This window comes from Marmota marmota, unplaced genomic scaffold (assembly GCF_001458135.2).
Source record: "Marmota marmota marmota unplaced genomic scaffold, marMar, whole genome shotgun sequence".
Lineage (NCBI taxonomy): Eukaryota > Metazoa > Chordata > Mammalia > Rodentia > Sciuridae > Marmota > Marmota marmota.
Window position 1 is genome coordinate 29,542,445 of NW_025999977.1, and position 17,087 is coordinate 29,559,531.

The following is a 17,087-nucleotide window of genomic DNA, read 5'->3' on the forward strand; positions in this document are numbered from 1 at the left end:
GGGAGGGCTTTTTTTTTACAGTAATTGAAGGAAGATAAAGTGATACCCACAGGATGGCAGCAGCAGAGGAGGCAAAAGGTGCCTGGATTCTGGATGTTTTTTTGCAAGTGGAACCAGCAGGATCTGCTGATATGTTTGATGTGGGGGGTGATAGATGGAGAGGAGACAGAAATGGCTAAGAATTGGGAGCAAGCACCTGGAACAACAGAGTTCCCATCAACTGAGAGCAGAACGGCTTCTGGTGCCATTGGGGAGGGGTTTGCAGAGTGGGTGGGGGCTATCAGAAGTTCAGTTTTACACTTGCTAGTCTAGACAGTCTAATTTTGACTTGTCTAGTCAAGACAGTCTAAACTAGCAAATCCAGTTTAGACTTGCTTGCTAGACAGCTTTAGACTTGCTAATTTTAAAATGCACATTAAACAAAGTGGAGATGTCACGTAGGCAATTGAATATGTGAGTCTGCAGTTTAAGAAGAAAGGTCTACTCTGGAGACATATATTAGGGAAATGTCAGTATTTAGAAAGCGTGAAACTGGAGGGAATACGCTAGGGGGTTAGAGAAGGAATCTTCAAGGGCAACCAAGATGGAGCAGCCAGTGAGCTAGGACAAGAACCAAAACTGTGCCGGCCTGGAAGCTTGCAAACAATGGGTATGGAAGAGGGGTGGGCAACATTACAAATGCTGCTGACCCACCAAGTAAGAAAAGGAGTGGAAATTAACCATTGCATTTACCAATGAGGAGGTCACTGGTGGCTTTGAAAATGAGAGTTTTGTTGAGAGCAGTGAACCAAACCAGATGGCAACAGGCTCAAGAGAACATAGGAGAAGAGCTAGAGGTAGAAAGCATTAGACAACACTTACCACTGATTTTTTGGAAAAGAAGAGCAAAGAAATGGGAAATGGGAGTAGTAGATTGGTAGGAGAAGTGGAATCAAGAGAATGATTTTTTTTTTTTTTTAATTGAGGGAAAGGTGGTGGAGAGAATGTTCCAGGAGAGAAAAAAGTTGATGAAATTAGAAAAATTGCTGAAAATGGGAAAATGCTGGAGCAAGATCTTTGAATAAAAGGATGGAACGTAGTCCACTAGTGGAGGAATTAGCTTTAGATAGGAGCATGAATAATTTATCCATGGTTATGGGTGGAAAGGCAGCAAACAGACATTTCTGCTAAAATATGATAGATGTGCTCCTAAAAAGGTTTTCATTCTCAAGTTCATGCTCTAAGCAATTATGGGGGGGAAATGGGTTGGGCAGACCATCCCAAATCTATACAACTTTGCAACTTGAGTACTAACACCATCTTAGTAAACATAAAAGCACAAAGCCAGGGGCTGGGGTTGTGGCTCAGTGGTAGAGCACTCGCCTCGCACGTGCAAGACCCTGGGTCCAATCCTCAGCACCACATTAAAAAAAAAAATAAAGAAGTGAAATAAAGGTGTTGTGTCCAACTACAACTAAAAAATAAATATAAAAAAAGCACAAACCCAGGCACAGTGGTGCATACCTGTAATCCCAGCTATTCAGGAAGCAGGGGCAGGATGGAGGCCAGCCTTAGCAATATAAAAAAGAGAGAGAGAGAGAGAGAAGAGAGAGAGAGAGAAGGAAAATATTAGCACAGTTTAAAAACATCATATTCCTAGTAAATAAGTGCATCAGTAAATAAAGCACTTCACCTTTTCAGGGAAAAGGCAAAGACACTGTAATAGAATTGGGCATAAAGAAAGATAAACTGCTGAATTATTCCAAAAGCATTTCTGAGGCACAATCTGTGGCAAAAATGAACCAAGAAGAGCATGCCATGTGGGCACCTTATTCTGCATCTTTCTCATTCTTCTGGTTCCATTGGTGTCCTTCTATTCTGCTGCTCTTATCTGGTGACACCAAACATGAATATGGTAAGGGAAAAAGTCACTTAGACACCAACCCAATTTCCACTTTGGAGTGACATCATCTCCCTACTTAGCAATAATATTTGAGCTAGTGCCATTACAGAACATGCATTGTAGGAGAGCAGACTGTAAGTGGGAACAGATGCTGGACAGTGGGCGGATCTGGCAGTGGGAGACTGTAGAATTTATTTTCTGATTACCTCAGTTTTCTCAGTGAAAAAAACGAATGGTAAGTTCCTGAGACCATAGTTGAAATAGCTTCCCCTCAGCCATCTGACCCATGAAATAAGGCTGTCAATTAATGAAAGGGCCAACGTCACATTCCTTAGGTTTCCCCTTCCTGCCAAAATAACTCAACAGAAGCAATACCATATCATTGTAGGAGTTGCAGACATTAGTGCCACCAATAAGTAAGGCACAGATACATGATGGAACTCTGTGACATCTGAAGGCAGTCCATGTCACCTTTAAGTTTGCTACTCAGACTCATTCACTGTTAATGGAGGCCTGGGCAAAGCAAGGGCTCTCCAGCTGGTCCAGGTCCCACCAGAAGCAGCTCTACATTATTGCCCATATGACCTGGGAGACCTAGCGACACTCAGAGCATCTGTGACAGACCTGCATATTGCATGGAGCCTGTGGCCAATCCCGATAGGAGAAGAACAGCTGCAGCCTTTTAGCTTTTGGAACAAAGCCAAGCTTTCTTATGCAAGTAATTATTCTCCTTTTGGAAATAACCCTTAATTTGCCACTGGGACTTGACTTCAGGACACTAAGTGACCACGTGACCTAAATTGCTATCTTAAACGAAGAGTGCTTGCACCCACCAATCCCAAAGTGCTGTGGGCCCAGGACAGCAGTATGTGCTCATCAGATGGAAGTGGTCTACATGGGCACTGAGCTCCAACTTGCTGACTGGACTCAAGGGCTTGAGGGGCAGTCAGTCAGTGCTTTACCCTGACGACTCTTGCTGACCTCAGTGTTACTCCTCCCTCACAGCAATGATCTCATGAGAAATCCCCAATGAGCAGTTTGATAAGGGGGAAGATGTCAAATCTGGTTTACAGATGAATGCAAGCAAGTTTTGTTGGTCCCTGCTGGAATCTAATCACTGAGGAATGTCGGACTCTCTCAGCATGAGGGACAGTGGGGGAAAGGAAGTCCTCCCAGGGAGCAGAACTGGAAGTAGTCCACTATGTACCCTGCCTAGAAGGCAAGATGGCCTGAGAGGCACATCTTCAGCATGGCATAGAGGGTAGCTAAGTTTGGATGGATGGTCGAGGACGTGAAAGAAGGTCTTGGAAAAAGGAATGTAGATGGGCATCTCAGAACAAGCCCCACTATGGGAAAAAAATTTATGTATTCTTTAAAGATAAACATGACATATTTTGACATATTATACGTACATGCAGTATTACTTATTCTAATTGGGATCCCATTCTTGTGGTCGTACATGATGTGGAGTTACACTGGTCGTGTATTCATATGTGAACACAGGAAAGTTATGTCCAATTCATTCTACTGTCTTAGGGAAGAAAATTTGTGTCCCACTGGAATGTTCAGAAGAGGCCCCTTGTGTAGAGGAGGTTCTATGTAGTAGAAGGTTGCCTGCCCTTTCCCCTGCTAAGTTTTCCCTTTCCCCAGCCATCCTGGTACTTGCTCAGTAGCCTCCCAGACAGCTGGCCATGGTTGGAGAGATGGAAATGATTCACCAGACTAGCAGGCCTTCTTACCAAGGCTGATGTGACTACTAGCACTACTGATTACTTTTTAGCAGTTGTGACCAACCCCGAGACTTGTTGTAAAACTACACGCAGGAGTGGGATTACACTGGAGACCCTTCCCTTGGAGAGAAGGCAATAATTTGTCCTCACTGGAATAACCATTTGCTCTGGATTTGAATTCTCTCAACATTTTCCATGGACTTACCAAATTGATTTATTCACTTATCATTTATTTCCATCCAATAATACTTCTCACCAAAAAGATCCGTTTAAAGTAATGTGAGGGAAATAATAGGCACTCCTAGGATTTCTTGTCATGTATCCTCTCACTTGAAACAGAAGGCCTGTGGCACAGGGGATGACCTATTGAACTCAGTGTCCTTCAGAGAGTGGGATGCCTCCCTACCCGACGCTGTGTGCACCACAAACCAGGGACCAATAGATGGTGCTGTTTCTCCCATTTGCAACTCATCACTGAAGTTCTCTGGGTTAGAGGTCACAAAGGCCTCTTTGGGAATCTTCAGGACATATTTCACACCTTCCCTTGGTCTCCACATCATCTCATAGAAAGATCAGTGGCATTGCAACAAATAACCACTCAAACACCACCATCATCACCACCCCAGCTACCTCCAGCCCATGGGTCTCCGTCCTTATAGGTCAACCACTGGAAAGGAGCCTTTTCAGTGGGGAAATGCATCCCCTGGTGTCAGACAGTCTGGATTTGGTCTTCCAGCTTTTTATAGGAATGATCCTGACAGCCAGTTTCCATACACCTGAGAAACTGGGGGGACCTATTGACCGTGAAAACCCACAATATGTTACAGTCCTCCTTGCTAGGTAGAAGGGAGAAACAGAAAGATAACACTGGTTCTGTGGGAATCTGAGTTTGAATGCAGCCATCACCTCTTTCTGGGAGAACAGGTAGGTACCCCCAAGTTCTCAGCTGCTCATTGTCCATGTAACTCTTGTGAGCCCCACGGTCATTCACGGATAACCGTGCTCTTTACAAAATGGTTCCCCAAAGAGAAATTTTTCTGCCAGCAGACACAGCTATGAAACCATTGAATTAAGAGGTATTGATTATTTGGAATTCTTGATCCCACTGGACAAAAAGGCACAAAGGAGGTTAATAGTGTGGGTTGATGTGTTTGTTCTTCCTACTCAGGGACAAGTATGTCTAGAACCCAGGAGTTAACCTAGGTTCTCACCAAAACCACTAAGACTAAGATTTCTTTGCAGATAATTTATTTTGGGAAGTGGGGAACTAGAAGGAGTAAAATAGGGAGAGAAAGAAATTTATCTAAGAATGTCCTATTGGTCTGTGAGAACTGCAATCTGATCCTGTAGACCCTTTTGAAGAGCTATATAGAATGCTCCCCAGAACTGTCCACCCCCAGGGCCAAAGAAGAAGTATCCCCCAGGCCCATCGGTTGAGTAGGATGACTTTCAATTCCCTCCTACTTTTAGGATTTTTGTCTCCACAATTTAATCCATAATTTACAGAAGGTCAAATGAAACTAAAGGAAGAATGAAACCCCTCAGAAATCATGTTCTTGAAGTGGATGTATTACCCTTGTCAAAAGAAAGAATGAGCAGGCTCTTGTTTGCATGAAGTATAATTGCATTAGGTTCCATGGAAATACTGGGTGTTCAGAGGAAGTTCAAATGTGAAGTAAGAATGGATGTTGATGATGGGCATCCAAGATTGCCATAGAATAGTAAATTATGATATTTTCAGGCTACCTAGCATATTTTAACACTTTTCCAACATTTGGGGAATTTTCCAGCTTTTGAGTCCCACCTCTCCAAGGCAGAAACCGGAACACTAGTTTTCCAACCTCTGTTCTAGGTAGAACGTAGGCCAGACACTGACAGGTGATCATCTGATTCTGACAGGAACTGTTTTGAGGAAACAGGCACGATCGAACCTACTCTGTGGAAGCGTGGCAGCAGATGCGTCTGGCCTCAAAGGTCAGCAGGGGCAGAGGGTGGTGTTCAGGGCGCAGCATCAAGGTGCAAGGGGCAGGGCGGGCAGCGGAGGCATCATTCATCCCTGTTGCATGGTTTGGATGGTGTTCTCAGTTGTATAGATCCCTAGACTAATTTTCTGGCCCATCCTAATGTAGTTTTTAATAAATTTCCTTTCTGCTGAACTGCCTCGAGTAGATTCTGTTGATTGCAACTGAGGTTACTAGAACATTTGCTATCCTGCCATATGTATGCTATATGTAGCTCATTCTCAGTTGAGTGTCTTCTTAGTTTTTGCATGTTTCCCTGGCTTTATTTTCCAGGTGTAAGTTCTATCATTTTTTATTTCTCTTCCCCTAAGTCACTTTTAATGTCTTGGGGCTCTCAAAGATTTTAAAAATGATGTCTTTCATTGTGTGCCTAAGCCTCATTTGCATCTTTAAGAGAAGAGGGAAAAAAATGTATGTGGGTGGACATCTTTGTGTGTCTGACCAAGATGCAGCAAATGGCAGGTAGAAAAACGTGTTTCTTCACTGACTTGAGTGACAGTGGTGTTGATCACAAGGGGGCAGTGGTTCTGATGATCTCTGTATAGTTGAATAATTAAATCATGATTTCAGTTTCTGCTAAAATATCTTATATACCCAAATGCACACAACTATAGATCTTTTGGAAATTTTCCCAAAATTTAAGGATATTTTCTAACTGGAGTATTTTATAGTCTTTTTTTTTTTTCCTTTCCAGAATAAGGCTCAAGGTGTGGCACTAAAAAAAAAAAAAAATTCAACTGACTGTTGTTGTCTTAAACCAAATTCAACTGACTGTTGTTGGAAGCAAACAAATAAATAAATGCCTGTAGATCTGAGAACAGAATCAAAGGGACACTCAGAAGCCATGCAAGAGACAGCTATTAGAGAGACACTGAATTCCTTTGCAGCCTAGAAAACTGCATCTCATTAGAAATTCAAAATAAACCAGGGTTCAAGAGGAACTGCTCACTTAGATGTTGGATAAATATGGTTGTTCAGGGAACTTTGCAAGAAAGCCTTTGGACTCCATGGGAGAGATGCAAAGTCTAAACAGAGAAATTCCTGCGAATTAGGAATTCTTAAAAGAATATTTTCATGCATGCTTATATTTTCCTACAGTTCCCCTTGGAACTCCATATCCGTTCAATCATTCATCTGTTCCTTCATTCAGGCATGTATGAGTACTAGCTTTGCATTGGACTCGGGGAAAGCACCTGGAGTGCTGCTATGACAGTTCTCTGAAAGGGAAGCTGGGCAGAGGGTGGGAGGGCAGCAGCCAGATGTCATGGATTAGGAAAGAAGGAAATAATCCTGACCTTTGGAAATAGAGGGCTGAAGCTGCTCTCTGAAAAAAACCTTGATGGAGGGAGTCTGGGAAAACCTCTGAGAGAAGATGAAAGAAACAACTGAAAACATGCCTGAGTACATGAAGAGCTCAGCTTTTTCTTTTAGTTAAATTCCATGAATTTATGATGTTCAAGAGCATCGGGAGATCTGCAGTGTAATCTTGCCACAATTGTTTACTGGTGTGGGTCTTCATGGGGTTCCTTCTGCAGGAACCGCCTCGCGGATGGGCTCAGAAGAGCAGTTAGGCAGGCCCTGCCCTCCTGCCCCCCTTGCTCACAGGTCATTTCTACCCTTTGGGGTCACTGTTCTAGCTACGCTTTTGTGTGATTCCTGCCCTTGACATCTTCATGTGGTTAGAAATCGATTTTGCCCGTGGAAGAGAAGTTTTATTGACCATATGTTTTGCCAGGGAGTCCACATGTCCAGGACTGGCCTCTGGCATTAATATTAGAAAAATTGGTTCACCAGACCAGGGGATTTTGTCTTGGTTTTTACACAAGTCAGATGATGTCACTCTTCTGCTCAAAATCTTCCAAGAACTTTCCATTTTACTCAGAATAAAGCCCACAGACTTGATCTGGCCCCAGAAGCCCCCTGTTTCATTCTCTTTTTCTAACCCTGGAGTCATGCGAAGCTCTTTCCCATCTGAGGCCTCCATATTGGCTGCTCCCTCTCCTGGACTGTTTGCCCAGAGGCCTGTACTGACTCAAGTGTCTTCTTGTTAGAGAGGCCATCCCTCACCTGCCTATCTAAATGGCCACCACCTGGTCCTTCACATCTGATTCTCCTAGCACCTCCCTTTCTCTCTGTAGCACATATCACCACCACACATTACTTGAGACAAGCTGGTTCATTGGCTTTTGGCCATTTCAATAGCAACTCCCTGAGGGCCTCAGCTTTATCTAATCTGTCCCTTGTTTACCTCCCACACTCAAGTCAGTCTCTGGCACACACTCTGCAGTCAATATAGATTTGATAAACAAATGACCCCATGAATGAGTGAGCAAGGGAACAGCGCTGGTCACTCCTCCTATGACCACACATGTCTTTGTTGTGTTGAGATGTCCCTCTTTTCACTGAGGTCCCAGAACCAATTTGCTACTGCGGGGCCTTCTCTTAAAGAGACCACAGACAATAGTAAATGGAGCTTCCAAATAACACAAGAATATAAACCTGAAAAACAGAGACTGGGAGGCAGCCAGTCTACTCCTTGAGTTCAAAGGACCAGCATCTCTGTGGTGCTGCACTCACTTATTTATTCCCTTGTTGCTTCAGCATGTGATTTTGAGCATTTGCTCTCCACCCCACTGCCCCCATGGTCATCTGCCAATAAAGTGAACAGAGCCAGAAAAGTCTGGCTTGCTAAACCAACTTCCCCTCACTTTGATCAAATCCACACATCCCATGTCTCGAAGGCAAAAAGAAAAAATTTTCTTCCCTTGAAAGATTTCTCTTTTCCTCTGTGACATTGGAATGTATGGAATCATGCAGCACAGAGCCAGCTGCTCAGTCATTACTAGGGAAAAGCTTGACATTTTCTGTGGCACCTTCATGATTATGTAGGCGTATCACAGACCCACAGACTGATTGCTTTAAAAAAATAATGAAATTGTGCTAAATTTCATCTTAACCCATTGCATTCTTACTCATCTTGCTCCTCACGGTAACTGGGTTTTTCTTTTGTGCTTTTGGACAGGCTTGTGAACAGAGGACCATTCACGTGTCCCCTCTGTGTGGCACCACGTGTTCCTCCCTGTGGCTCACCCCCATTCTCTTCCTCACCTCCACTTCATTTCTCCTGAAAACCATTCCCCACTTGTGAGCACTCTGTAAACTGTGACTTTATTTGGAGAATGCTTTATTTAAGAACTGGCTCATCCTTTGAGTCAATACTGCATTAATCACTTGTGTTATCTCCTCAGATTACCTTTCACAGTTGGTTTAGTTTCAATTCCCGAGTCCATTTTATTTGAGAAACTTGTTGGCATGATAGCGATTTACTGTAGTCACAGCAGAGGCATATAAAGCAGAGGCCGATGTTCCATCGACGTGTTCGCAGGAATACAGATACTCGGTCAGATATATCCACCTCAAAATCTAGCTAGCTCCTCTGCCAGGGGCCGACTGGGAATGTGGGGGTTAATGCTCAGGGTCTCAGGTTCCTCTCCTGTCAATGGGGATGACAATCACTGCCCCCTTGGGCTTCCCAGGCTGTCTGAGGTTTTGTTTTAGGGGGTTTTGTTTGTTCATTTTTTTCCCTACATCATCACACAGCAACCATTCTCTTGAAGAGAAGATACAAAATGAAGTGCTCTCCTTGATATGGAGAAAAAAAAAAAACTAACTTGGATGGTATTCTTGAATTGACTCCACATCAGATGGCTTTGTTTTATTGTTTGTATAATTTAATATGCTATGTTTTTAAATTAGTTCCCATTCAAGTTGGATAAAGAATATAAGTACATAGAGGTGTTCAGAGTGTTTTTCCGGTTTCTTCAATGTGCCAGTATTGCCAACATCCCTGGACAGTACATTGGTTCATGGATGCCTCCTGGAAGGGCCCACAGAGAGATGGTCAGGGACCACACAAAGAAACAGCCAGGAAGCAAGAACTGTAATTCCTAACTCTCAGGGTGGCTAACCTACCTCTAACCATGAGGCTTTATAGACTCCTTTTTGGAGTAATTGCTTTCATTTAATAACGTTTTTAAAAAGCCATCAGGGATACTTTCACAGGGCAAAGTAAGGAGGACATACCAACTCAAATATTAACCTTTGAACAGGCCTGGTGACATGGGAATTTCTCATAATATGCTGTGGAGTGGGAAGTGCCAAGAAGGTAATTAAAATTGCTGTCATACCTTTAGGCTACTGCAGACTACAGGGTCTCTTGAAGGTCAGTCATGTAAGGAGAAATCCTGTGATTATGAAAACAGGTCTGGCATTCTTTACAGATTTACAAAGGGCAGGGTGTGCTCTGGTTTAGAAATACAGAAGCTTGATTAAAAACTATAGAGCAGTAACTTCCAAGGAGAATGGTCTAACATGGGGGTGGGGGATGTGAGCCTATCTAGAGGTATACAACTTTGAGAACAGGCCCAGATATGATTCAAGATGCACTATTATTGTGTATTGGTGGGTGCACTGGGTCTTGGGTAGTTAATCAGAATGCTATGTAGGAAGGGGTAAACACTTTGGAGGAAGCAGGCTGGATACCGGATTCTGCTCTGCCCCCTGGAAGTTTAAGGAAGGTTGTTTGGCCTCTATGCGACTTCCTTTCTCCATTCATTAAGTAGGGGCAGAAATAACAAGATGCCTGAAATCATCGCTGAGGGGCGCAGAGTCCTCTCCTCATTCATGAACTCACTCTCATTAATGCCAAGAGACCCACCAAGAGAGGACTTCGAGAACCAGAGCTTCTGTTTATGCTTCACAGGAATGAAGAAGACTTAAGACTTGACATGGATGTGAGTGACTCCTAGTGCCATCCTCTTACAGTCCTTTAAAGGAATGAGATGTTTTGTTTTGTTTTGTTTTTTGAGCACCCAGCAGAGTTTAGAACCAACAAACGAAAAACCAGAGCTTTAGGGGGAAGGGAGAAAACCGCAACAATTTATTTAAGTCTTTGGGTATATTTTAAGCTCTTAGCATGAAGAGGGTCAACCAATATGATGAGGTGTCATGTGTTTTACATGCAGGGAATAAGTTTGAAGCCCACTGAAGCCGTGGTGGGGTGAAGTTCAGCTCAGGCATAGCCAAATATCTAAAGCAAGAATTTATGTGTTTATCCCAGTCAACCTGAGTGATGGGCAAAGTCATAGATAGAAATAGAAGGCATTTATGATTTAAGAATGAAACATCCTGAGCCTAACATCTGGCTATGATTGTAAGGGACATTGTGTTCAGTGAACATGGCCAGTGGAGCCTGGCCCTTTTGTCAGAATCTAGTGGAGCCTTCATGAACCTTTGCCACAGCAAAGCTTCTGTGCACTTTCCTGAACCCCCATAGAATGTCACTCCTCACATGCAGATATTGAAGGAATGCATCTCCAAGTTCCTGTGTAGACCTACAGCACATTCTGAAAAACCTGAGGGTACCATTCCCCCATCCTCACAAACCACACATGAGGGAGTAGCACAGTCAATCGTGGCCTCTCAAGATGAGAAGATGCAATGATGCCTGCATTTATGACTATCAGGAATGTCAGCCTTAAGGCATAGTAGGGACTTATCAGAATTTCACAGTAGGCTCCAGAGAAGGGAAATACTTACCTGAAGCAGACTGACAGTCTATCAGATATGGTTGAAGTTGGAGTAGCTACTATGGAATACCTGCCCTTCCCATTCACTTACAGCCACTCCCTAAAATCACGACATTATTTTCTCCTTGTACCTGAACTGAAATCTTCCCTGTCATCACTAATTGATCAACTATCATCAACCCTGTAGGCAAGTTCTGGAGAACAACTAGAAATCAAAGAGGAATTGGAGCCAAATTAGATCAATTAGAAAGAGCACTGGGAACACTGAGCCATATTCCCAACTGCTGATTTCAGGCCCAGGTTCCACTCAGTTTAGGATAAATACCATCCTAAGTGACACAGTGTACCATGAAAGTTAGCATTCCCTCCAAACCATGTTTTTTTTTCCCCTCCATATTATTGTATCCGTTTTTCAGCATAAGAACCACAGTTTACTTAGAAAATAAGCTAACCCTTAAAACGTCTTAGACCTCATCCTTGAAAACCTCCCTTTCTTTTCCCCTCCATCAAATTTACCACACCCTCTCTAAAATGTAGCCATCCATGTCTCCATCTTCACAGCCAGCTCCTCAGTCCAGGCACCATCTAGTCTCCTGAAATCCTGTGACATTCTCCCTCTAAATTGGCTTCTCCACCTCTAGTCTTGGCCTATGGTAATTCATTCTCCACCCAGTGGCAACACTTGTATCCTTAAAGTAGAAATCAGTTCACATCCTTGTTCTTCTTTTGAACCCTTGAATTGCTTTCTATTGCCAGAATAAAGCCCAGCCTCCTTAAGGCAGCCGGCAACACCCTGCCTAGCTCAGCAACCTCACCTGCACCACTGCACCCTTGTTCTCTCTGCTGAAAACCCACGGACTCCTCTGGTTCCTGTCTGCATACCATGTACTTAGAGATTAGAGAAGAACAAACGGATAGTCCCAGGCTTTACACATAGCAGGCACTATTTTACAGTGAAAGCTGAAAGGGAGAAAAAATAGGAAATAAAGGCTGAAAAGTATCTTATTTTATAGCCAACTAATTTGTTTTCCTCTTGTAAGGGCTCCAGGCAGATATTCTAATAGGATTTAGAACAATTAAAAAGCCTTGCTTTGAAGGTTTGCAAAATATAGGTTGCATACTGAGAAGAACTATATTGAATAGCCATATTCCCAGTATGCATTTGGATGCCCTGAGCATCTTCAAGCATTTGTGGTTGGCCTGCATCACGGAGAATTTCTTCTCCTTCTGGTCAGAGGACAAGGCCCTAGAGAAATTCAAAAGCAATTTAAAAGAGTCCTTGGTCAGTATAGCTATTTGCATTCAAAGGAAGTCATTTCTGAGGCATTCCTTTCAGAATTCCAATTAGAGATTTGAAACACCCACACATAAGTGAGAAAGTTTAAATTGAGGTGTAGAACCATATTGAGGTTACTAACGTAATAATGTTTGAGCCATCAAATAAATGTTCCATTGTACTTAGTTCATAACACATTTCAAATTATGTCTGGGTTAGTTTGGGTTAATAGTCCCTTTAATTATTCTAATGAGGCTTGCTAGCTTGCCAAGCTATATTCTCTTTCCATTTAGCCTCATCATACTACTGTCTATTTTTAATGGCTTCTCTAAAATTGGTGCTAAGGGAGTCAGTTCTGTCCAAGGAAGAGGAAAGTTTATCTGTGACTCTTAATTCATTCAATGATTCCACAAAGATGGGACAGCACCTATTGTGTGCTAGGTGGTGGGCCAAGCACTGGAGACAGCAGAGCAAGACAGTTTCTACCTTGCAGGAATCTACAGTCTGGTTAGGGGTGAATGAATAATTAGCATATCTGCTCAGGAAAGGAGTCAAAGCAGGACAGCCTTCTTGAAGATGGCATTCAGGAGGGTTGTCTTGATGCTGAGACACAAGGAAAAGTCAGAATAAGCCAAGCAGAGGAATGGGAGTCCACAGCAGAGGAGTCAGCCTAAGCTAAGACCTGGAGGCAACATGCAGGTGACCTGAGCATCCTACGTGCACCAGCCTCCATCTGGTGGTTCACCTTGAGCTCTTGGGTCTCCAGAAGGCCAGATCCACTTTTGTCATTCTCAGGTTCAAGTTTCAAATGGGAGATCTTCAAGAGGCATCCCTTCCCACCCCCACTTCCCAAAAGTTCATAATGCACTTTTCATTTTGCCAAAGACAAATGCAAACAATAAGAATGCTGTGAAGCGAAATGCACAGAACCAATGAGAATGTGCAAAGGAAACTTATTTTAATAACTGTTTGAATTAATTTATTTCTGCATTCATCCAATTATTTAGAGACAGAAAGGGTGATTTTAATTTTTTTACTTGCATTTTACTGCATCTTACTAGAACAAAAGCTTCACAAGGGCAAGAACCTTTGTCTAATTTGCTTCACTGATGTTTCCCATATGGCTAGAATAGTGCTTGGCACACATTAAGCACTCAATAAATATTTGGTGAAAGACATAATGCACTTTATGGGGGATATTATGCTCTGTGGGAAATCTTGATTCTCAAGGGTCAAAGGAGGAGGTAGGGTTCCCTGGGAATGAGCAAGTATGGTCTTAACATTGATCAAAGACAATGCTGTTCAAAGGAAAGGAACATATGTGTGGTCTGTGATTGTCTCATCAAAGTTTTAGGGAAAGTCTCAGTTTTTGTAAATGCTATCTATGTATGGCAGATGAGCATGACTTTTAATATACAATCTCAGATGTTCTATAAATCCACTAAAAATCCAGAGCCTTATTTTGCAAGATTGGAGGAAATTGCCCTCAAACATTATTGGGGACACATGGACACACTTGTGACCATGTCCCTGAATTTTCTAAGGCTCCCACTGGATACTACTGAGAAGCCCCCATTCCAAGGCTTGGCCCCTCCCTGACCATTGAGTCTGTTTGTGGGATATGAGAGCTATTGTACTAAGGTCCCCATTATCCCTGAACCTTTCAGGACTGTTGAGCTAATCTTGTGGTCGCCATCCTTTTGTCTTTTCAGCCCTTTAGCACTTCTAACCTGCCAAGTCACCCCTCCTGCCCTCCCTCCTCTCCTTGACTCTCTGCATAGTCACTTCAATGAGCTCAGTCACCTCTGCTTTCTGCCCAGCAAAAAGCCCTGAGGCACAGAATACAGTCTGGCTACATGAATGCAGCTAGAAGTGGGACAGAGAGAACACAAGAACAAACAAAGGCTCTCGATAAATTATTCATCCCACACAGTACTGTGCAACCATTCCAACATCTTCATTCACAAGCCAATTAAGAAAACCCCTCTAGGAGAACCTCAAGGACTGGGGACCAAATGCCCGGCACTGGCAACATTTGCTCACATTTCCATGACGGTAAATAGAAAGCTAGGAACCTTGGCCAGACACATGGCTCCTTCCTCTTGAGCTTGCTGGGGCTGGAAAGCAGGGAGGCTCAGTTCTTGCCAGCACACATTTGAATCCTAAGTGAACTCCCCTGGCTGCTGGGCACATCTTTCTGGTGTGTGAACCCTTCCACCTTCTGCCACTGAGAAGCTTTCTTCCATTCTCACCTCAAACCCCGGAGGAAGCTTCCCTGAAACTTCAAAAGTTACTCACTCAGACACTGCTTTGGTGGGTGGAATATAAATGTTCAAGAGTCCTGACATCTTCTAGGGGATCTTTAAAAAGAACTTCAAAGAAAGAGCTCTCTCCCGCTTTGAGGATTTTCCACATAAGTTATAAATGAAAATAATTGCCCCTGTCTATACGTCTCTGATCCCGTCCGGAGGGACCGGTTTATTAAACAGGCCTGAGAGATTGTCAGGAACGTGCTCACAAGCCTCAGCTGTGCCTGGAACCATGACAAGAGTTTGCGTGGCCACTGGCATTTTTCAGCCTCTTCCAGCAGCTTCCATGACAAAATGTGGACATGGTCACTTGAAAATCAGACTTTATTCTCTCTTGGGATAATTATCCCTTTCCTCTTCTGAGTACTAAATTAGCTTTTATAAAGAAGAGAGAGTAAACTTTTGCGAAATTAAGATCTAAAATAGCATCTTATTCGGGATAAGACATCTTCCTGTATTTTATAGAGCAACTTTACCATACATACACCATGTGTAGAGAGGGGACAATGTTGGAGTTAAAAGGAAAAGCTTAGAAGCTAGCGAGTGCCCACTTCTCCACTGAAAGATGACAAAACACAATGGGAGGTTTTTAGCTTTGGTCCTGGGCCCACACATAGGAAAAGGCTGAGGCAGAGATGAAGCAAACACTGCCAAGTCTGTTCCTCAGCTTCCAGGAAGAGCACCAACTTCATAGATATTTTGAGAGGACTGAGTGAAATAACACCTGGAAAAAAGCATAGGCCAGTTACAGGTACTTAGTAGGAGCTAAGTACTTTAGCTAACCTACTTGGTAGCTAAGGAGGCAAGTGTGATTCTGGCCCCAAACAGTGCCAGCTGCACATCAGCAGTATATGGGATTTTTTTTTTTTTTTTTAATTCAAGCCTAGACTCAGATGTGGACCTTGAGTTAATTGGTCTCAGGTGGGGCCCAGCTTGGGGCCCAGCTTAGGTCCCTTGGAAGAATTTTGCCAGGTGATTCTAACAGATAGCCAAAGTTGAAAATCACTGGTCCAAGGAGTCCAAGAACAAGGTACCCTTATCACCGGATAAATGCTAGGCAGATAGTAAAGGAGGCAGGGGAGAACTTTAAATCTTATAGCAAGGTTTACAAAGAAGTTTGAAAATAAAATCTTTCATCAATAGCAAGTGTGTGATTGCTATAAAAGATAAATAATAATGGCCAACCTAATTAAAATGAAACAATTAGGCTTCATAAGAGTCTTACTAAAACAACAGAGTTCTCATCTGTCCTGTGGCTAAGGAAATTTGTTGACACAGCTGAAAGAGAAAAACACACCTAGATTAACAAGGGGGCAGTCATTTAATGCAGAAATCCAGTTAACGTAAGAGACGGAAGCTAAACAACAGATAGGACTTCAAACAATACTGCATAGTGTCACGGATTAGCTCTTACAGGGTTGATCTGTTTTTCTTATGATTTCGATTCCATTACAAAGACAGAGAAGAGACTTCAATTAAATAATAATAATAATAATAAGGCAACAGAAGAATCCTCCTGTGACAAGGAACAGCCACAAATAATGCACAAATATCAGGTGCTGACACAACAAGACACCATTCGAACAAGTTCTGAAGATGCTGCATTAAAATTTAACAAGCATTGTACAGTGACAAGAAAATTATACTTGCTTTGTTACGAATCCTTTTGCAAATAGAAATGACTCTCAGGTAATTGTTATACACAAACTTTCTGAAATAAATGGAAATCATACAAAGTTTTTTTTCCGATGTAGTTCCTCTTCTCCTACTCCTTCTCAAAGCATAAATAGTCATTAAAGCACTTGAATCCACAGTAGTCTTGTCCTTAGAAAGGTTGGGAGGTTTTGCATGATTTTATATCAGTCATCCAGAAAGGGCTGCAGGCAACAGGTTGGAATGTAAAAGACGGCTTTTGTGCTTGGAATCCTGATGTGAACTCCGCTTCACTTCCCCCAGGAGTTGCCCACACCGTGGAGGGGCCTTGAACGCAGACAGTCATACTGTTGAGTCCCTGCCAGACTTTAGATGTACAATCTTGGTCCGGCTAATAAACGGATAAGCGATGCAGAGACCTCCAGCTGCCACAATAAAACCTAAACTGCACCAGGCACAAAAGATAGACCAGCTGTAGCCGTGTTCCACATCATCAGGTAGGCTATAAATGAGCTTCGGGAGCCGGTTCAAATCGTAAGAGATACTGGCAGCATACGTGCAGAGGGAAATGGTGCAAAATATCCCTATAAATAAAACAAAGAGAACAGAACCATCAGTTACGGCTTTG

At 42.9% G+C, this 17,087-nt stretch overlaps 1 protein-coding gene across 2 annotated transcripts in view; it reads right to left on the bottom strand.

Moving 5' to 3' along the window:
* Positions 1-16,108: 16,108 nt before the first annotated feature.
* The window catches only part of Tmem178a (transmembrane protein 178A), a 60,861-nt gene continuing 59,882 nt past the window's right edge, over positions 16,109-17,087 (bottom strand). For both annotated transcript variants that reach the window (XM_048804504.1, XM_015479479.2), the window contains exon 4: positions 16,109-17,043. In XM_048804504.1, the coding sequence (XP_048660461.1) occupies positions 16,802-17,043 (242 nt within the window). In that variant the 3' untranslated portion in view covers positions 16,109-16,801. The remainder of the gene's footprint in view (positions 17,044-17,087) is intronic.